Source organism: Ascidiella aspersa, chromosome 4 (assembly GCF_963924565.1).
Source record: "Ascidiella aspersa chromosome 4, kaAscAspe10.2, whole genome shotgun sequence".
Lineage (NCBI taxonomy): Eukaryota > Metazoa > Chordata > Ascidiacea > Phlebobranchia > Ascidiidae > Ascidiella > Ascidiella aspersa.
The window spans coordinates 6,781,386-6,804,050 of NC_139450.1; the positions used below are offsets into that span (position 1 = coordinate 6,781,386).

General features: G+C 38.8%; 2 protein-coding genes across 2 annotated transcripts; one reads left to right on the forward strand and one right to left on the reverse strand.

Annotated features, from left to right (window-relative positions):
* Positions 1-9,741, forward strand: LOC146146903 (uncharacterized). The gene is made up of 12 exons (XM_083387864.1): positions 1-189; positions 576-581; positions 1,882-1,989; positions 2,203-2,271; positions 3,323-3,560; positions 3,982-4,245; positions 4,477-4,608; positions 5,156-5,317; positions 5,890-6,192; positions 7,073-7,422; positions 8,119-8,318; positions 9,455-9,741. Exons 1-12 carry the CDS (start codon positions 11-13, stop codon positions 9,739-9,741), a joined length of 2,298 nt encoding a protein of 765 aa, XP_083243990.1. The 5' UTR covers positions 1-10.
* A 2,034-nt stretch (positions 9,742-11,775) lies between these two features.
* LOC146146904 (uncharacterized) lies at positions 11,776-21,131 on the reverse strand. The gene is made up of 5 exons (XM_083387531.1): positions 20,987-21,131; positions 15,536-15,823; positions 14,336-14,706; positions 13,919-14,026; positions 11,776-13,455 (listed from the first exon to the last, which is right to left on the reverse strand). Exons 1-5 carry the CDS (start codon positions 21,057-21,059, stop codon positions 12,931-12,933), a joined length of 1,365 nt encoding a protein of 454 aa, XP_083243657.1. The 5' UTR covers positions 21,060-21,131; the 3' UTR covers positions 11,776-12,930.
* Positions 21,132-22,665: the final 1,534 nt, after the last annotated feature.

Genomic DNA, 22,665 nt, shown 5'->3' on the forward strand with positions numbered 1-22,665 from the left:
AGATTTACGAATGCTTCCCGGAACAGTGTTTGACGATCAGAAGTGTTTTATGTGTTTGGACGGTTCCATGATCGTGCCACGTCTCAAGGTCTGTGACGGAACAATCGACTGCTCCGATATGTCGGATGAGTGCTTGTGCGAGAGGCAACTGGCAGATGTTTGTAACAAAGTGCAGACTTCACACGGAACGTGAGTTGTTGTTTTTGGCTTTTTCCATTTCCACGAAAGCATAAATTCTTGTACTAAATTTGCTTGACCTTTTCCAATATAAAATGCATACAAAACACGCGGCAGGCAGCGATATACTGTAATAACAGTTTTCAGCGTAACGCTTATTAAGCTTTCGTGCTATATCTGAACTTCTTTCGAGGTGGTCTTTTAGGCAGGTGGTCATTTTTCTCTACTCACGTACAATGAATAAAGTACAATGGTTAAATTAATAAAGGAATAAACGGTGATCAAAAATTGTTATTTCTAGTTGTGTTAATAGGACGTTTTAGGTTGTGTAGATAAAAGCCAAGTTATTTTGCCGTTGTTGTTTTTAATCGCACTTTAGGATCCTTTGATTTCTACAGGTCCTTGTTTAAGTAAAGTAAATCATTTATTTAGCCACAAAGCAACCGACGTATAACTTGAATATAGCCTTGCTAACACAGGTTTGGATATCCGCGAAGCTTTCTTTGTAAATTTTAAAACAGCGTTTACGAAAACCTCGAAGCTTTGTGTTATGTCCGGCTCTCGTCTTTGTCGATGGTTAACTGATCGACCGAAATTAGGGTTGATTGGAACTTGTTTCAAAAATTATGTGTCTAGTGTAGACGCTAAAGCAGTATTTCTTAATCAGATGAATGATTCACCCCAGGGTGAATAATTTTTTTGCAAGGGTGAACCAACCAAAAGGGGTGAATAAGGGTGAACTGTCAGAAATGGATGATAGCTTGCGAAACAACCTAAAAGTCATTTTGTGCTATTCTATATAGACCAGATAGTTTTATCGTAGCATGAGACTAGGGTGATTGGAATCTGGAGGTAAATGCTAGGGGTGGACAAAACTAAAAAAGTGAAGCACTGATCCACAACCTTTTGCCACTTGCGGCGCACCGATGTGGTTTAATTCTCGCAACACATCTATAAAAATGTAGATGAAAAACCACGATAAACACCTGGATAAAAATATACAAAGCAGCTTAGGTTTCGAGGAACTGTTTATAAGTGTTGAAATCACAAAATCTTGATGCTCTGTTTTTATTAATCTTCTTATATTGTAGTTTCAACGCCCTACTGTCATTACTCCAACTGCCAAGGCAGTCAAAGGCAAAGGATATAATTTTATCAGGAATTTTGGCCTATCCATTCTAATATTATTTTATTTCGCTGTTCAAAGGTCCAACTAAAAATGTCTTAGGCCGCTCCTTTGCAACCCCTTACTTTTGCTAATCAGGGGACTTTCAAAAAATAAAATCGACAAAGTGCAATTTGCGCTCTCAAGCTAAATCTCTTTCAGGATACGAAAGGTATAAGTAAATTTTAGGAATAATTTTCACAGTGCCAACCGTACAAGGAGCCATTGACAAAATTGCCTGCATTCTTACAAAGTTGTTAGAAAAATTTGCGCATAAATCATTACAAATGTAGGCCTACTATTTATGGCAATTTGGCGTAACATAGATTTACAAAAGTAAGAAAGGTTGTAAATCTACCAAAACTGTCACCTATTGCATACTTAGTATTAGACAAAACATGAACCTGAAAAGTTCAATTGGAAAACAAGTTGTAAAGAACTAGATTAGAGCACCGCATGCTGCCGGTACGCATGCGAGAGGAAATATACAACGAAAGCAAAACGGACCGACTAAGAACCTACTATTAACATTTGTAAAGATGTTCGTTGGGCCTTGTTGATTGCTCAACAGCAAACGTGACCACGTGCGTGAACAGAACAAAGATATGCGACGGAGTTGCGGACTGCCCTCTTAACCTGGACGAGAAGTAAGTCTACAAAAAAACGTATTGAAAAAAATTCTCTGTTTAGATTTCGAAAGACGCGATCTTGCTCTCAAAAAAAAAAAGTGAATCTTTTTACACTGCTATGTATAGTTTAGTTTGTATGCATATGTGATTTCAGTGTACGGGTTTATAAAAACTACTCAGGGTGCTCTTAAGAATCTGAAACGCAAGACTCTTAAAATTATTTGTTCAAAGGTTTAGCTACTGCAAAGGAACTCTTCCGTGTTCCAATGGTTTGGCCAATGATGCCAAGACGAAATGCAGGTAAGTGTTTATTCTGTTTTAGAATAGTTACGGTCACGGAGCTCGATCAAAATACGAGTTAGCGTCAATTGTTGCTTGCCCGATAAAAGTGTTATGTATATTAATGCTGGGCCCAGTAAAAGTGCTGGGCCTATAGTAGTGTAACAAATAAACCGCGAAGAAAACGACAACGCTAATAATATAATTCTTTACCTATTAGGCTACCGCACATCTATTTTATTAGATGGCAACACTGTTATTCGTTTGTGCCGCAATGAGACTTAAGATGAAACTAATTGTAAGTGGACCAACTGCTAAAATTTTTTATCAAAAACTACAGCTCAAATTTTAGCCTCAGCGAGTCAAACTGTATATATTTGGTTTAAAGGGCTTTTGATTGCGCTTAGAAAGCAGACAGGAGGTTAACTTCATTGCTGTGGTTATCCGAAATGCGGTGCTGTCATTTTGAAATGAAGGAAGCCCCAATTAAGTCATTCATAAAATAATTTAAGTGCAGGTCAAGGTTTTTTGATTAAATAACAAGTCAAGTCGCAGTGACGTCATAATTAGAGCAAGTCAATTCCAAGTCAAGGCCCTGCTGAAAATATCACACGCCTAACTATTGAAATTGGTAACTCGTTCTAATATGAACAGTAACTCACCTAAAAAAATAACAAAAACGCAACGTATAGCAAGAAAATTGTTTATGTGCAAAAATAAGGGGAAAAACCCACTTTTATCAACAAATGCATAATAAAAACACTTATGTCAAGTCAAGTTATTTAGCAAAAAAAACTTCTGTCAACTTCAGTCATATTGTCCGAAAGACTTAAATCAAGTCAAGTCATTTTGCCCGAAAGACTTAAGTCAAGTCAATTAATTTGTACAAAACACTTAACTCAAGTCAAGTCTTTTGAAAGCAGTGACTTAAGTGCACTAAGTTAAGTCATTCATTCAAGTCATCGGACACTGTCGAAATACATTTTATCAAGGTCCCAGTAGTCTTTTCTCTATTGACAATCAGTATGCGTTGCCGATTGGTGAAGATCAACAGTTTTTTGTTTTTTAACAGGTGTGAAAGTCCCATTTGTCGCGGATACTCTAGTACCAACTGGCCCCTCGCCAGCACGGCCATACTATGCAACGAGGTGTCCGAGTGTCCTCTGATGCCCGGTGCCAATTGGGTTGTACCCCCCGGTTACCCAGTTGACGAGTGTGTGGCAACCTGTCCAAACAGCACCTTCGCATGCAACAGCACACTGCAGGAGGCAGTCTCCATTAACCCGCCGTCTATCATCGTTTGCCCGATCGTGAGTTTGGTTAACGCTTAACTCGGTGATTTCACCAATATTTGGTTTTGTTTTGTTCTAGGTTTTAGCTAAAATCCCAGTTTAGGCAAAAGGATGCTTTTGCTAAGGCATGTATCGTTAGATGGCACAATACTTACGAAATCGATAGTATGTTGAGATTTATTATTCACAAGAGTTGCGTTTAATGCTTCTAATATCTTAAAATAGCCGCATTTACTCAACCGGCGCGGCAATGTACATGTAGGCCCACAGTCTTCATTCTATCAGCAAATTGTATTCCAACCCGCAGCGCCAGATATCCACAGCTCTAGGGTTCAAATCCAGTTGAGAATCGTTCTGCCTATAAAATAAGTAAAGAATTTTTCTTCATGGCAGAGCTTGATTGTTGTTCTGTCGAATTTAAAAATTGTCCTTGGTTTAGGTTGGCACGCCAAATTCTACGCCAGGTCCGCCGATTCATCTTGGCAACGACCGCATATGCGACGGGATTGTCGACTGCGTTCCCAGTGAATTCGACGAAAGCCACTGTCCTGCGAGGTTGCCTTGCCAAAGCGGAAAGCTTGTTAGCATCCTTCGAACTAAGATCTGTGACGGAACAAAGGACTGCGACAATGGTCAGGACGAGGACAATTTGGCGCACAATTGCACCGAAAGGTTCTACTGTCCCTCGCTGAACTCCACCAGGGTACGAGAACTAATTGTCCCAAGGCATTTTTAATTTTTTGTGGCATATTTTGAAATTTTAGTTAAGAGCAGAGCGGAAACAATTTTCCGATTCATGCGTTATAACTTATAACAACAGTAATGTTTGACAAAGGAGCAGCTTTTTATAATAGTATAGTGCGTTTATTTCTTTTCACATGTTCGCGCCTCATAATCTCATACACTTTATTGGCTCATGCTTTCCCGTTTCAAGGTCTCCGTTCCCCAGTCTTCGTACTGCAACCAAATAATCGACTGCGACAATTTAGCGGACGAGTCAAATTGCACGGCTGATGGGAGATTTTACTGCGAAAGTGGAAAACCTCTGTTCGTTCTAGCGAACCAGGTGCACAGTTTACTCACTAACAATGATCGAGTGACCTTTATACAGAAGTCTACCTACATTTGTACACTCTTATCAGCCGATTTAAATTGGATTTATTATAATTTATTTTCAAGACTGATTCTATTTTTAGGACAATATGTTTGGCCACCATACATATATTTAAAAAGTATTTTCTGATTGTAAGCTTTGTTTATTTCGCAACATAAAATAATATAGAGTGCACTAAAATCTTGTAAGATCTAAAGAAAGGGCTCAGAAGAGGTTTTTCGTCCCTGGATATATCGGTGCCTATCGGGTGGCAATAATTTATTAACAGTTCAACGTAACAACTTTTTATTGAGCTAAGCAAGTTTTGACTGAACAACCTAGATAGCTAAGCCTTGTTGGACCATAGGCCTATTACTGCTGTAATTCTGTGTTGGGCTAGATTGCCGGTACTATAGCCTATCAGGTATCTGATATAGAAACATACATCTTAAATTCACTGTTTAATATATTTTCTATTGTTCGTCAGTATTAATTGTTTTGCATTGTTTGGGAACGACAGATCAGAGACGGTCGCGGCGACTGCAGTGATTGGAGCGACGAATGTTCCGCCCAGTTTCAAACCTCGGCCAACGTTCTGTCCTCACGATACGAACTCATCAGCAACGTTTTCCTCAGGGTAATCGTGTGGATTATGGCCACGCTCGCACTGTTTGGAAACGCGGTAAATGACGTTGTAGAAGTATATTATGGACTTACATCAGTTGGCTAGAACAGTCGTACTTTAAATTCAGTTCTTTGTATCAGGCCCGCAGAGTCCGGAAAAATAATCCGAGTCAGACTTTCGAGTCCGGGGTCCGACTGCGGTCAAATATGCGATTTCGTCGAGTCCCGCGTCCGGCTCCGATTCTACACCCTGTATTTCACCCTTTTACGTATAACTAAAATTGACGAGATAGTCAGCAATTCACTCATAAGAGTTTCATATAATTCATTCACCTACAAAACTTGCTTGTAAAATATTCCACCATATGCTGTTTTACCCTTACAATTTATAGTTTGCGTCATTATCAGCTTCGAGATTTGGTACTGCGCATGCGCACGGTTGACTCGGGGCTCTGGTAGTTTTACGTAGCCTTACTTGGATCCCGAATGCGACTCCAGAAAAACTAACCGACTCCGTCGAGTCTCGAGTCCGACTCCGACTCAACAGCCCCGATTTGTATTGTGATAAGTATCAGAAGTTGATTTGAACTCAAAACAAAATGTCTTATACATTTTTTCTCGCGTCTTCAGATTGTCCTTTACATCGAAATCCGGAAGGTTCGAGAGATCTCCAAAAGCGGTGGTTCCGCATCGCTGCGCACCAATCACATGCTAGTGCTGAATCTAGCTGCGGCAGATTTTCTGATGGCGATTTACCTGCTGATGCTTGGAATATCGTCGGCTGCTGGCAGTGGAAGTTACTGCTCACAATCACTAAACTGGCTCACCAGTCAGACTTGCCTGGCCATGGGTGTCCTTGTTGTACTCTCGAGCGAAGCTTCGGTGCTCACAATGGTCCTATTAACTATCAGCCGGCTCTACGCAGTTTACAATGTGAGCACACGGCAGATTCTTTCTATATAGCCTCGCGTTTTTGGTTGGTGAAACCGGTTTGGCCAGTGGTCGTTATTTCGAACCGCACCACAGGCTAGTTGTTTTTACATCCGGTCCTTGCCTTTACACAAACCCTCCTTAGGAGGGTTGATTTCGGAAAGCCCTTCCGAAAGTATCCAGTGTAATGCTGTTGGTGACAACAGTTTGCAATATATTTGTAAAGAACTGATTTTCTATGTTCGATTATTATAAAATTTTCAATTTTACATTCGATTATTATAAAAATGCTGAGGTTTATAACAGTACTGTCTCCATTTCAATTTGGGGATTTAATACTTAGCCAGAAAGTCAGAAAGTGCCCGTTCCCCAATAGTGGCGATATGCTACTCCTAACTTTCCACTATGCCTATTCTAATAATTTCGTTGTCCTCAATCATTTATGAGTAAAAGGCGTATCTCAAAGATACGTATAACTTACGAAAAGCAAAACTGGAACTGTAATCGCTTCTTACTGATTTGACTAGCAATGAGTCGGTAGTGAATATGGCTTTCTAAAACACTCTGGCCTTTATTGGTGTTCACCAACAAATGTAGCATCTACAAAAATTTCGTGAACACATTCGATGCTTAGCCAATAACCTTAGACCCTTGGGGTTAGTAAAATCGTAAACACTCCCTTGTCACTCCTGTTTAACTATAGACCGTTTTATAACCGAGGCAAAATACATGGACCGATGGGAATCTTATTAAAAGTGACTTCTGGCATATCAAAGTTTGAACTACAATGGCCATGGCTAATCACAATTCAACCATTTTATCTTACCCGTTTGACTGTCCAGCATAACGTTACTTAAAAAAAAACTTTTCCTTTTTATGACAGCCTGTACCGTCGATTTCCACTCCCAGAAAACGCTGGGTAATGTTCGCCCTTTTCCTTATTTGGGCGATATCACTTATACTTGCCCTGACGCCGTTGATCAGCTACAATCAAAGCACCTTCACCGAGTCAGTTTTGATCGAGGGCAACCCGCTCTTCGGCAACGTTGTAGTCAGTTTTGACGCTGCCAAGAACATGACCCTCAAGCTGCTGACTTACTCCAGGTACTTTACCAGTCTTCCCGCGTCCACTGCAGGTCAGGTCCGGGCCATGACTTCGTGGGATCAGCTGCAGCAGTTTATCGGCGCCCACGCCCCTGGAGAAAGCTTTCTGAAGATAAAGAGCTACTTCGGGTGAGCTTCAAAGTTTCTTTAAAATAAAAACATTTTGCTTGGCGCTCCCTTTAATGGAAAACAAAAATTCTGGCTATACACATCAAGAATAAAATCAAACTTCATTGCAATAAATTTAATATAATATTTTGCGTTTAAAGAAAAGTAATAACTTTTGTATTAGTTTAATATTTTATTCTTCCAATGAAAAAACAAATTGTCGCCTATTTTTTGCTTTACTTATAGCCCCACACTAATTTCCAAAGCAGTACAGTGTTTCTTACTGTTATAGTTTATCGAATGCATTGCCTAAGTTTTGTAATGACTTAAGTCAATGGTTAGACTTACGTCTTTTAGACAAATTACTTGACTTAAGTCTTTTAGACAATTGATACGAAGTGTTTCATTAAGCAAATTTTTAAATTAGGTTGTTTATCTTATTTTCTTGTTACAAAATTGATAAACACGTTCGAAAACAATTTTCTTGCTATTTGCTGCGTTGATGTTATTTTCTACTTAAGTTATAGCTCATAATATTCGGACAAGCTTGCCAGTTCTAACTGATTAAAGTGTTATTTTAGGACAAGTACTTGACTTGGTGAACAATGATGACTGGGACTTAAATGGTTATTCATTTCAAAAGACTTGAATTAATTTTACGAAATGACTTTCCTAAAACTTTTCACAGTGACCTGTTTATATTACGGCGCTCCTCAGATATTACAGTGCAAGCAGTGTGTGCATTCCTAACCTTTTTGTGACGAGAGACACCGGAGCCTGGCAATTCTCCATCGCCATTTCCATCATCAACTTTCTGGGCTTTGTTTTCGTGGCTGCCGGCTACATCATGATTATCTTGAGAACACAGGCGTCCGTGAAAGTGGCAAAGTCTCACCAGTCCGACAGAAAATCGGCAGGTATTGTAGCTGATGCTGTGGGTGTTTTATTTATCGGTGTATGCCCATTAAGTTGTGCTGTTGATGTCGTAGGTTTACTGAGAGTGAAAGCCTTTGTGGTAGTTTTTGTTACTCGCTGTATATTTCAATGCCAGGGGTAAGAGTAGATTTAGTTTTATACCGTAACAACGCAAAATATATTTATTGGAACACTTAGAAATGTTTTAACACATATCAGGACTTCTAAAGATAGAAAACTTAGGAAACCTGAGGTTATCGTTCGACCTCGTGCACAATTATACAAGTAAAGTCTTTGTTTAAAACATTTACGGCGGAGTGGCCCGGTTGAAAAAGGACATGACCTGGAAAAAACCTTTGTTACCAGTATGGAATACCTGTATAAATGACTTTACATTTTTTACGTTGTTACGGACAAAAATACCTTTTGTTACCAGTACGGATTTGATCGGAAAAGCCGTTGCGGAGAGGCTCCAGTTTAAGCTATAAACGTCTAAAGAGAGAGTTGCTTTCAAGGTTGTAATGACTTAAATCACTGACTTGAATTAGGTACACTTGATCACTTTTTTCAAAGGACATAACTTGACTCCAGTCTTTTGACCAAAATGGCTTAACTTGAATTTTTTTGTCAACTGTCTTGGTTAAGCGTTTTTCATTAAAATTTATCTCAAGACTTGCACGTTAAACAATTTGATTGCTGTTTATTGCGTTTGTGTTACTTTTTAGTTGAATTATAGCTTATGATCGGACGAGTTTACCAATTTGAATAGTTTAACGTTTATTTTCAAGAGAATGACATGACTTAGAGTTGACTTGCTTTCATAATGACTTGGCTTGACTTGGCTTTGACTTGGGCAACCGATGACTTGGACTGGGATTTGTTAGCTTTCCAAAGGCCTCTGGAATTTAAAACATTTCAAAATGACTTGCTTACAACACTGGTTCCTTGTTTAAAGGTTTTATGCCTCGGATTTAGTGATAAGGCATTTCCTTTGACTAGCTTATTTGATTGAATATATTGCGTGGTCACATAAGCAATCGGTTCATGCTTCTAACAGTATCTGTAAATCTTTTAACATTTGTGTTGCATACAAAGGGACGGGCAAAGTAAACGTTCTCTCTTTTGACTATAACATCAGCAATCCAGCGCAAGATCGTCCGTCTGATCGCGACCGACTTCTGCTGCTGGATCCCTCTCTCCATCATGGTGTTCGTCAACTTCAGCGGAGTGAAGATCGACAGCATCTCGTACGCGGTCGCCGCCATCGTTCTGCTTCCCATCAACAGCGCCCTCAACCCGATCCTCTACTCCAACTTCACCGACAAAGTCATCGACAAGATCAGGAAAAGCAAGGCTTCCTACGACAGCAGGGCAACCACGAGCCATGCGACTGGTAGCACTAGAAACGCCAGCACGCATCTCTAGCACCTAATCTACTTGAAGGAAAATCTTTGCCAGGTTTTAGTGTCACGGCTATTTTAGTGTGATTTTTATCGCGTTGTGTTTGGGGCGTGCCTTCAAATGTGGCGCCGAGCCTCACTTGTCTGTGGTTATCGTCTTGCGAAAATCATATTGCTTTTACCACAACGCTGTCATCGTAGGGGAGGCAAAACACTATATCTAGTAAAAGCAGATCTTTGAATCACAATTGGCACTTTGGAAATGTGAGAGGTGTGTTTATTACATGTAAATAATATTTCAGAAAAAATTATGATCCTAAAGACAAAATATAACATTTATTTTAACAAATATCCGATCCAGTTGTTTATTCGCCTTTTTAAACTTGGGGGTGTTACTATTTTTGTATACGGGTTGGTTAAGCAGAAAAACGACAAACAAAAGTCTGCTGCCAAAAATAACCAAACTAAAACGATCACAATGTGTATTGTGTGATTAAGCTCTGCTGTAGTCGTACTGGCCAACAGTCTACCTTACTGCCTGTAATCAGGATTATTGTGCAAACAAGGCCAGCCTAAAAAAGAGCACTAGCCTGCGGTGAGGTTCGACCTAATGACCTCCGCCCTTTACGTAACCGTCTACACCAGCGGTTCTCAACCAGTGGGCCATGGCTCACTGGTGGGCCATAAGAACATTTGGGGTGAGCCACAGACCAATTTGCAACGTAAATGGGCCACAAAAGAAAAAAGGTTGAGAACCACTGGTCCACACAAACTCAAGAGGAGGGTACGTGGAGAAACAAACATGACATCATTGCTTATTGCATCCTGTTCTTACATACAACATCGCATACAAGAAAGCGGCCAATATTACCTATTTAGCCAAAGCCCAATCATCCAGGTTCTAAAACGACTACTTACTTTAGGTAATTTGCTTAATTGTTTGCTGTGCAACCTACAAATAAAGCGCTGCTTTAATTACTATTTATCTCAAAGTACGTAATGCTTAACTTGGTGTCGAATAATACTTTCTGTTTGAATATAATTACCCATGCACCAACACACCCGGTGCAGGATATATCTCATGGTACGACTCTAAGCCAAGTTCTACCCAAACCTTAACCCCAAACAAGGGTGAACAATCCGGTTCCGTTTAAATCATGGCTCTCAAACGTCGATGCCAGAACGGTCGAAACGGCGTCGTCCAATCGGACCCTATTCCTACGGTTTACCATCCAGATTTTTCTATTGGTGGACGCAATTACTAAGAAATATTCCCGCTTCAAGTTTGAGACCGTAACATTACACACGGTAAAGGGGAAATTGACTTGAAGAAATTAAACTGTCGAAATACAAATGATTTTTTTAAACAAAGTGCGTTTATCGGAACTTTCGATTTTTTGCAAGTTGTCGTTTTTGCGGTTTTTATAATTTTTGACCAGAAATCCCAAAAAAGTTCAACACTTTACTAATTTCCCATTGAATTGTAAAAGCGTCATCTATAGAATACTATTATTTAAAACATTCCATTCCTGATTTTTAATTGTAAAAAATTAAAGCTTGTCTGACATGCGAAGCATCACCAACAAACTTTTGAAGTCTAAGATGAAATGTGCTTCGACAAAGTTAAATTGCCTAACTGCACAATGCCCCGTCGTTCGATTTGTATGATTAAAATATTCTTTCTTCTTAATTGCACGTAAAAAAGTCATTGCGAACCCAAACCTTTGGCGATTGGTGTTTCACATATACGTTTTTTAAAATCAGAGAAATGAGCGAAAAAATGGCGAAGTGTCGCAGTTTACCTAACAAAGATAAACAAGTAAATTCTCGTGTCTTACTTTTTATCGTGTTTTTTGTTTGTCTTGGTAAATCTGGCCTTGTAGGGATTATGCCATCTTCACATTTCTATTCTTACAACTGCCGACTCCCTGTTGTTCTATTTCAGTACATGTTTCTTAACATTTTTGCCCCCGATCTATATACTAAGAGTAAGTGTAAGTTTCGTCGACACAACTAAACGAACAAAGAAATGTAGTTGCTTTAGCAGCTCTGTCCACCTTTTATTGCCGGATTTGACCGAAATGGCAGTGTAAGAGAGCCGAAGATCATCGTCGCGTGAATACCGAATGCGAAAAACTATAGCGACAAGCAACAATTGCATAACATAAAACAACGCTTAAAACATAGCAAGGAAGGTGGCGTGTTGCATTCTCGTGCACAAGTCGAAGGTCTAGTCGTTCTTACATTCGTCATACTACAATTTAAACCTGAATCGCATCATAACAGTGGTGTAAATAGAAACTGTCCGGAACGGCCTTCCGGTAAATTAATTATTGCGTTTAGGCCGTATCGGTCAAAATTGTTCATTTTTACCAGACAATGCCCCTATTTGACCAGGCCATCCCACCGTCTCCTTAAATGTATTTAAACTAAAATTTCCCTTGCATATTTTTTCACTAAATCAAACGATATCCAAAGCTTTTCTAGAAGGTTACTTGATTTAAACTTCCTGTTATGACGTAACTTTTTTAGGTCATCTCTGAATATTTGTATGCAATCCAAAACTATTATTCTACTTTTAACCTCGGATCAGAGTATTATGCAGACCAACAACATGGCAGTTGCATTATGGCGATTTAAAGAGGAATCCAGTACGCCGCAATCCCGCGACAAACTGATCATATTATAATTATAGCAGTTTATAAGCCATGAAAATGATAAGTTTGACTGAACACAGCCTGGAAACAGTTGTTCGCTAATCCAAATACTGTAACTGCTCTACGCAAAATACATATTCATGGTAACCAGCACGGACCCTCTTACTATGCACCTGTGGGTACATTTTTAATACGCCCTAACACACAGTAACTGGCTGGGTAATATGATTTCAACTTGGCGTTTTTAGAGCGGTTTAAATGCCTGTAAAAGGCGAAAGAAAGATTCGCGTAAGAAAGTGGGGAAAAGGAAGATGCAATGCACATTAAATTTCATCGAAGGTCGCTATAGATGCAAATGCACGTAATGCTTTACCTAAGCAAAGCCACGTCCTTAACACAACACGCGGCCATATTATCCCGCCTGAGTCAAACATATATATATATATATATATATAAAATACGCGAAAAATTAACATAAAAACTTACACGGCAATACTGAGCAAGCCTAAAAAAATAGAAAAAACGGATTCGGCGCCGCTACTCGCCCGGAGTGCCCGCTACCCGACCGAGTCCGAAGACCTGCTGTCTCGTCGGCGGGCCACAGAGTTGTTCCGCGTACTCGCCATCGAGTGCGTGTCGTCAAGTCCAATCGACTCCGGGTTGATTCTGCTTTTCCGCCGGTGGGCGCGCTTGAACAGGTAGACGCCGAGTCCGACGAGCAGCGCCAGTAGGACTGCCCCGCCCACCACACACCCAACTATGAGAGGCACGTTGGTTTGGGCGGGAGCTGTTGTTTGACACTGCTCCGGTTCGCTGCCGGCCGTTCTGAGAATCTCGCAGGATTTTGGCAGCAAGGAGGCGGCCTCCAGAGTGTAGGAGCTCAGGTTTGAGTTGGAAGGGTCGCCGAAAAAGTTCAACAGGTTGCGGTCTTCGACTTTCACTTCTAAATCAATGAGGAGCGCGTAGAAGTAGACCTTGCGATCGGTGGTCGACAGTTGACGGTCCCAGTCCTCGAAAATCGCAGAGCTGTTGTACTCCACCAGCGTCTTCAGGCTCTGGCCAGTCGCCGTTTTCTCGAACGTCTGCAAAAGCATCAGTTTCATTTCAAATTGAGTATGAAGGGTTTCGCTAGTTGTTTGAACATCTGTTTCATGTTTTCTTGACCACGTGAGCCTAAAGGCCCTATATAGCGGCATCTAAGGCCCATATTGGCCGGGACAGGAGTCATTAACCACCTCGCGGGGTTGGTCGGCCAATTCAGTAAGAACCGGGATTGGACTATTCACTAAATCAAAGCTCAAGACAGGTCGGTCTGATACGAACAATGCAAATTTTTATTTACGTTTAAAAAAAAATAAAAATATTTTTACCGTAAAATAGCACACTTTTTCTCTAAATTCCAAAAACCGCATTTTGTAACTTTAATTATTTTGCTTCTTTTCTAGCAAGATTATTCTGCCTATTTTCTTTCAAAAAATAATTCACGTTTTCTGGGGTTAATCCCAGGCCTACAACTCTGTAATATATTTCCTAATGCAAAATCACCTGTAAAGTTGTGTCGTTTTGTTGGTTGGTGAAGTCCACGCACCCCTGGATTACCGCTGTTTCATTAACATTGCTGTTTGAACTTCCATTTACTGCCTTTTTGAACGACTGTAAAGCAACAAAAACAAACAACGACTTGGAACACTGAACATATGTCATGGAAAGAGAGAATTCAGCATATAGTTAAATACTTTTTTTGCAAACATGGTTGGATTATTCAATTTTAGCAAATGAATTTTTGTAGTTAGTATATGTACTGAGATGTCCATTTTCCATCACAAAAGTTTTATTAAATTATTTTTCCATATTCAAATGCTTTAAATTGGTGAGATGATTAGGCCGACTAATCTACTCTGTTTTACTCTCAGAAAATTTTTGCATTCTTTTATTTATTTCTGTCTGTATTCGCCACCTCACCTGAATAACAGATTGAACTTGTAAAGTCACGCCTGTTGTACTAGTTTCTTGCTGTGTGGTGGTAGCCGCTTGTGTTGCCGCTTGTGTTGCCGCTTGCGTGGAATGCGCTGCCTCCGTTGCCTGGGTCGTTCCTTCAGCGGTCGTGTCATTTACAGTCGTGTCGTCAACGGTCGTTCCGTCTGCAGTCGTGTCCTGGACCTGTCCAGCTGTGGTGGGTGACGCAACGGCCCCAGCTGTGCTGGCGGTGGGGTTACTAGTAGCCCCCACTGTAGTCCCGGCTGTGGGGTCAACAGACGGGGTTGTATTTTCCTCGGTGGTCGTACCCCCATCGTCTTCGCTCGTATTGCTGGATGCTGTATTTTGGCTGGCAGCTAAAAAATATTTGCTTAAGTTATACGTGGACGTAGTTCAAAACATTGTAACGTTGAAAAAACGTGCTTTGCTTTGAGGCACGGTCATTGCGTTTAAATGACGTAACTAACTTCTTTGTGCTATATGATCTATTATTTGTGCGATGTAATTTCGTATAATTTTTTATTTTGTAATGGCCCCTCCTCTTGGAGTCATTGGAATAAACGATTCACTAAGACGTAATAAGAATATCAAAGCCCATACAGAAGCAGGTATCATTTTGAACGTTTCGAATAACTCTTTATTCATTTTCAACATCATTAATATTCTTATTACGTCTTACTACAACCTCCAACCATTATGCTCCAAAGATTCACTAAGAGTTTAACACATAAGTGATTTTGTTTGAAATTATGCCTCGAAACACATGCTTAGTTTCCCCCATGTATATTTAATTTGGGCTTTTTGCTATTTAAAACAGTCGAATCCTCTGCATGAAATCCAAAGTTTTTAAGTCTGAATTTCACCATTTAGATAGCAGGTCGTATAGTGTTTATAAATACGTTCCGGTGTAAAACTTAACTATCCAACACGACTTGCGCTTAAAGTTTGTGTTTAAACTAAACTAGAATACTACCAAACTAGACAACTCTAGTTTAAATAAAATAATTAAAGATTAAAGACGAATGATTCAATAAAAAGACTGTTTATATAAAGCAGGACAACATGTGGTCCATCCAAATTTCAAAGTGTCAAAAATGAATTGTTGAAAATAAATTTAAAAATAATTGACGCATGTTAACTCAATAAATATTTACACAGTGTCTTCCAAAATAAGAAAATTCTTACTTGTGCTTTCTTCCGTAACATCATCTATTTCCGCCGACGTAACATCTGTTGTACTTTCTACAGTTGTGGTTGCTGTACTTTCTGCAGTTGTGGTTGCTGTACTTTCTACAGTTGTGGTTCCTGTACTTTCCGACGTAGAAGTGTTTGTCGTTGTTATGTTTTGAACGACTGTGCTTAAAACAGCAGTGGTCGTCGTGACTGCCGCAACAGCGCTCGTGGTAACAGCTTCCGTTGAAATGTTAGTTACGCTCGTTGATGTATTCGTCGAGACAGTGACATTTTGAGCATCTGAAAAATAACCATTTTATTTAGTACCCGTTAGTGGACATCTGTTTGACCAAAATTAGATTACAAGATGAAAACTATGCTTTAATTGTAACTCGTTAGCTTTGAACTAGTTCGTTTTCACTTCTTAGATTTTCCCTTTTAAAGTGATTTCAATTTCTATTGTTACTGAAATCAGACAAGTTATTGAACGTCGTAAGTTACTGAAATCAGTGTTGTAAACGAGACATTTTTAATGAACTAACCAGTCCCGGTCAAATCATAATCAGATAAAGTCAATTCCAAGTCAAGTCCTTATGAAAAAACACTCGATTTGGGTAAATGGGTAAACTAATCCGATTATAAGTAGCCCAATAACTCAACTATAAGCAAAAACGCAGCAAACAGCAAGCAAAAGTATTATGTACACATCTTAGGATAACTAACTCTTCATTTTAACCCAAGTAATTTGTCTAAAACACTTAAGTCAATTTGTTCAAAAGGCTCAAGTCAAGTCCAGCAATTTGAAACTATTGACTAATTGCACTTTATTCATTACAACACTGTTAAACACCATCCCGGTTTAGGTCTGACTATTATAATATAGGCACAAGTTAGCGTTTTTAGAACTATCTATCAAAATGAAAATTTTCACAGACCTTATTGCAAGGATAAATGTTCAAGGAACTTGGATATGGTACATAAGACTATAAGGTAGGGTTGTCATAATTGAAAACGCACAATCTCTGACAAACAAGGTGATTGTTTGGGGCAAGGCTGCGGAGTCGAAGTCGGACACGTAATTCGGCGAAGTCGGTTTGCTTTACTGGAGTCGGGACTCAGGACTCAAGTAAGACCACGTAAAACTACCCGAGTCCCGAGTCCGACGTCTGCATGCACAGTACTAAATTTAAAAACTGATAAGGCCACCAACGAAAATTGTAAAGGTGGAGTTGCGTATGGTGGTTATTTTCCAACCATGTTTAGTGAGTGAATGAATTATATGACACCCCTACAAGTGGGAGTTACGTTAATTGGCGGAATACAGGCTGAGGCCGCACAAGGCAAAACTTTAATTTTAGATTTTAGCACGGTACTATTAGGTACATATAAAAGTTTCGCACTTTTATCAAGATGGTGTCGACAACAATTTATGGAGGCTATTTACTACACAGCTGGTAAAAGTTCGCGCGAACTTTTTCTCAAATATATACATTGATTTCATCTTGGATTATAAAGTTTTGCACAAGATGTCATGAGCACACTGCAAAACAAAAAATCCTGGCGAAAAATATTCAACTTTTTAATTGAATATTTTTCGCCAGGATTTTTTGTTTTGCAGTGTGCTCATGACATACATTTAAAAAATATCGCATTTTATCAAACATTTAAAAAATATCGCATTTTATCAACTTTTAATATCTGGCAAGTTAATACTTTTAATATATTAAGGCCAACTTTAAAGATTGACTACTAGCGTAGAGGCTTATATTTATCTCTGTGGCAAACAAAGCAGCCAAAAACAAGTCGGGACTTTACCAACCACAGAGCTGTAACTGCGGCAGCAGAAGCACTGCAGTGTAACGTAAAAAAAGGTACGTCGAAGCTGTTTGCAAAACGCAGAAAATTACATTGGTTGTTTACAAAACAGCAGCGTGGCAAAAAGGTAAACTCGCCCTTTTTCTTACGAAAGTGTTTCTGCTGTACTCAAAACTGGCGAAGCGTGACACCTAGCCTACGTCACAGTCCATTGAATCCAGTGGCTAAAACAAATAGGCGATAAACAGGTTAAACTCCACAACAACACAAGATTATATAGAATCTCGATTCCCACTTTGTCCGAAGTTTGAAAAAGATTAATGTTCAGTGATCCGCAGATACTTTCCGTGTTTTCTTAAAATACTAGGCTACTGTTTGTTTTACTGTAAACTTTTTTCTAAGTTTTGATCGGTATAGTGAAATTAAACAAAAGCTAAAATACCTCGATTAGTGCATAACTGGGTGTTATGGAAATTTTTCATAACTATTAGTAGATCGCCTAAAGAAAACATTCGCAGACTCATAATAGAAATTAGGGCAAAATAACAAACGAACTGACCATATTTGGTGTCAGACATGAACTTTTAATGGCGATTCTTGGATGAAATTTGCAGTAACCATAAATATTATTTGAACTTATTGATAGATAGAGCTGTGGAAATAGGCAGCGTCTGGTTTAAAGCTACAGATTTATAAAAGACGCTATTTTCAAATAAAAAAATTGTTAATAAGTGACAAGAAACTCTTTTAGAAAAACCACAATACAAGAGAGATTATTATCATGACCGATTTTTTTCTATTTACTCTGGAGTTATGTGTGGAAGGCGCAATGTTTATAATACGTATACCAGCTATCATGTGGTAGTATGTATACGTAGTAATTATACGATACTGGGATGGTAGGCTATCGTTTTGGCGTATCAATACCTAATTAATATGCGCCGTTGTTTGAGATTCAACGAAATGTTTACTGCATAAAACGGTGAATAGTTTGTTAACAATCAAAGGTGCCAAAACTTCGTAACGCTAAAGCAAACTATCGCCTGAACATAAGGTAAAATAACTTAGTGCATTTCAATTACCTTTTATCGCCGTAGCAGTGATGGTGTTAAGTATTGGGCCAGACTATCATACATATTGCTTAAAATATTTGCTATACGTATCGGAAAAAGCATTTCGCATTGTTCGTTATATCAGGTAGACTTCGCTCTATATAGAAACAACATTTTTACGCTTGCTCTAACTGTAACAATTTGTTGTGATACCGCACCCGCCACTCAGAGAGCGTGGAAATGTATTGAAGCGCACGAGTGCCACTTGAAACGCCCCGACCTGCGACATACACGTTTAAGCCTTTCCAAGTTGGCATGCAACAGCAAAGGACCAACCCCCATACAGCGTGCTTCTTTGTGTATCCAATCATCGATGACGTCACAGCGAGAAAAGTTCCATTTCGAAGGCGCGGCGCCGAGATTTGTTGCCTTCACTTCAACTTTAACTTTTTGTTTGAAGCCTAAATTTTGCTTAGTTAGCGCGCGAATAGTAAGGGTGGGGCCACTTCGAACCAAAGCTTTGAAAACGTGATTTTAGAACGCGCTCGTCACGTTTGAGATTACTCCAAAGCTTAAGTGTTGGGGCAAATGGGTACATTTATTTCCGACTCCAGTATAAACTCATTACCAAGATCCCGCAAAAGAACAAAACCGAACAGATGGCAATAAATTTGTACAAAAACTGACATTTTTTAAATGAACTCCGTTGAGCCCAATATGTGGCTCCGCTTAAAATATCAGTGTTTCTAAATTCACCTACAACAGTTTTAAATCGTAAAATATAACCGAAAAATAAAATCTGTATATAAATTACTTGTCAATAAATCTCAACAATAACTGAAACAGGCGATAAATAGCATCCATCGAAATATCAACCCTATTACGCTCGCACATTTTTGCTTGTTTAAAGAACTAAACTTAAAACATTGTAGCAGAAATAAGAGCAATGCTCACGGTTGTTGACAAATATTTTCGTTTTATCTGGAATAAAATGATTTAACTCTTTAAATGCATATTTTGTTTATTGATTTTGTTGCTATACGCAGCCAAGCAGTAGAAAACCGGGAACATAGTAGTCTGTGACTTTGTTATTTTTAGAAACACGTCACCTCTTATGGGTTTAGTGTAAAAGAGTCTGAACAGCTTACGCCTAGAAGCGAAACTAAAAAGGTGCATTTTTGGGAGGTCCGTCCCTTGTACCCTTACGTAAAGTAATCCTTTGTTGTTGACCAAGGCGCCAAATTTACCCAGATATGTCGGCCTATATACCACACCCTTTTGGAGGTTCAACATGGCTACGGGGATCCCAGCAGGCTAAGTTTCAAGTTAAATTTATTCATCATACCTTGTAAACATTTGACATCCGGTTGCGATCTTAATGCGAAAAAGAAATTATATGAATCGCTTCCATAAAAAACAAACGCAGGTTAAACTAAGAAAGTCTATCAACATTTTTTTGGTAAAAAATGTTCTAATATCATACGTTTAACAATTTTAATAAACATTGCATTTTTGGTTGGAAATAATTAACTTAACTTGCATCTGGCACGACCCGCTTTGCGAAAGATTTTGAAGCATGATAACTTACGGTTTAAAATAAATCCTGAATTTTGTTTTTAAAATACTCTCATGTTATTTTTACACTTAAAGATACTCCTGGATTACCATCACAGTCATTACAAGGCAAAAAAACAAAGACAAAGATAAAATTTAAAAGCCTTACAATTACACGTATAAATGTGCAAACCCACCCTGTTTTAATGCAACCTTAATAAAGCACATTCACACCAGTTAATCGTCCGATTTTTATGGCATTCTGAGTGTAATTAAACAAATTTTACACAGTAAGGGAAATGATGACCATAAAAAAGAACATGTAAATCCGCTTAAAAAATGCTTTAAAAAAGTGAAGGCGCATTTTCGGCGTTTTGGAAGTCAACAGGCGTAAGTCTAAATCTTACTAAAGCACTAGGTTTACAATCACATGTGTTTAGTTACGTTACAGACCTTCCAAAACAATGTTAAAAGGAAATAAAGTGGCCGTGGAGGATTAAGTCGTGTCTAATGTGTGATAAAAATGCAAAGATCAAGTTACATCACACTTTTGCTTAACGCCAAAGCTGTGATATACTGCTTGCCATTAAGATTGCTTATTTAAAAGCCTATTGATAATTTTGAAACCAAAATCAAATTACGTTAAGCTCATAAAACATTCGTAAATCAACATAATTATTGAATGTATTCGATAATTTGCAGGGACTTTTACGTTAGAATTTTTGTAAATAAAATATCTTTAAACCGGTGTATAATTATGTTATAAGATAGTATGTCGGCATTTCTGAACGGCTACTGCGTAAAACAACGGTTAACGAAATGCGATTATACTGGCCTTTCTAAGAATTAGTTATTCAAAGCAGTCTTAAACAAGGCTAAAAAATATCGAACAAAAATTAAAAAAAGAAAAAAAGCGAAAGGCATTCAAGATTGAACAATTGATTTGGAGAGAAAAAATTGCACTAAAAGCAGCACTATTTACCCAAAAATAGGAGTTGTGCGGTTTTATCTAATAAATAATATAAAAAGTAACCCGCCTTACCTGTAAACGTGAACGTCAAAATGAAAATCGCGGCCACACAAACGCACAGCGAACGTTTTCGGACAGAATCCATTTCAGTTTAAGTCCAAGCCTACACCAAACTAGCAAAGCTACCGCAAAACCAGTTCGAGCGTTATGCCCTAACACTGCAACACAAGTGACGAGAACCAATTTAGCCTTCCAAGTGGCGGAGCGGTCATGCATTAAAAACAACTTTTGCCAGTCGCGCCCTGCTGTTGTGACGTTGGGCCTTGCTACCTGCAGCTGCTGAAACAAACCGACCAGCCATGCGTAAATCAAGCAGAGGATGACTGGTTGCGCGGTTTGTCGTGTTTCTATGGCGACCTGACCGTTGCACGGCGTAATTTCGACTCACATTCCGCCTTACATTGGCCTGGGACTCTTTATATTAGTCAGCGGTGCTGTACAACGTCATTTTGGAATGACTTAATTCCAAGTTAAGTCATTAGTAAAATAACAAGTCTTTGCAAAAAAACAATTTAAAAAGTACAGTGCAGTTCAAGTTGCCAAGTTAAGTCATAGTCAATTCATAGTTAAAGCAGTTCAACTCGAGGTCAAGTCCTTACAAAAAACAATATGAGCAATATGTCAACTAAAAAAATAACAAAAACTTAACAAATAGCAAGTAAAATGCTTTATTAGCGAGAAATAAAAAGAACCCAATTTTATAAAAAAAAACTTGAGTCATTTTGGTCAAAAAACTAAAGTCAAGCCCAGTCATTTGAAAACATTGGCTGTAATGCATTCAAGTCAAGTCATTACAACACTGCTAATCGGAAAGCAAAAGTGTCTTGGTGTAATTGATATTTTGAGATGCCGGCACTGGTGACGTTACGATAACATGTCGAGGTGCAGAAGTATTACACAAATGTTTCAGGCTGTGCTGATTACCGTTAGATCAGATCTGGGCTACATACGGCCCGCGGGCAGGCCTTCCAAGCAATTTAGTCCGGCCGGCGGCTTAGTTTCCTTAAAATAGCCTACAAATGCTAAGAAAAAACAAGGGCGAGTTTCTACATGTTTGGTTGTATCTTAAACACTCAGGGACGGATCTAATCATGACTACGCCAAATTCTATTTTTTGACTTTTTTAAATACTAAAATAGAAATTGTTTTTGCGCTTTGCGCGAATCTTTTTTGTGTTTCTCGTATCTTCCAGCGCTTTTCTGCATCTTTACAGCTCTACAGCACAAAGCGTCCTCTGCTCGGTCGCACTCTCTCCAACGAAAGTTTAACAAACTTAGCCTAGCTAATATTTATATATATTTTTTCGCTTCGTACGAAAGTATTCCGTCTTTAAAATATGAACGAAATACCGACCGTTTTCTAAACTCTGAAATATACCGATTCACATTTGTTAACCTAATCTAGTTAATGCTATGTTGTGTGTTTCTCTCGGTTAATACCCTCTTTGCAATTTGGCCATTGTACCGCAAGTAAGTTTTTCAACCTTAACTTTTAGGTGTACGCTCCCCACAACTTATAAACCACAATATATCAATGTACATATTTTAGTCTTTGCTCAATGCGTCACGCCCCCCTCTAAATCTAAATTAAAGTGTGCATTTTAAAACAAAAACATTCGCAATTTTTTCTTGTCGCCTTTTGTTAGATTTCATTTAAATTGCACATTTTGACACAACTCCAAAGTAATAACA

Excerpts from the sequence above, each read along its gene's own strand:
- LOC146146903 (XM_083387864.1), top strand. The coding sequence starts at position 11 with ATGCTTCCCGGAACAGTGTTTGACGATCAGAAGTGTTTTATGTGTTTG. Across the intron at positions 4,246-4,476 it reads CCTCGCTGAACTCCACCAGG|GTCTCCGTTCCCCAGTCTTC; the intron begins GTACGAGAACTA and ends TCCCGTTTCAAG. Across the intron at positions 5,318-5,889 it reads TCGCACTGTTTGGAAACGCG|ATTGTCCTTTACATCGAAAT; the intron begins GTAAATGACGTT and ends TCGCGTCTTCAG.
- LOC146146904 (XM_083387531.1), bottom strand. The coding sequence starts at position 21,059 with ATGGATTCTGTCCGAAAACGTTCGCTGTGCGTTTGTGTGGCCGCGATT. Across the intron at positions 15,824-20,986 it reads TTTGACGTTCACGTTTACAG|ATGCTCAAAATGTCACTGTC; the intron begins GTAAGGCGGGTT and ends GTTATTTTTCAG. Across the intron at positions 13,456-13,918 it reads AAAACGACACAACTTTACAG|ACGTTCGAGAAAACGGCGAC; the intron begins GTGATTTTGCAT and ends ATGCTTTTGCAG.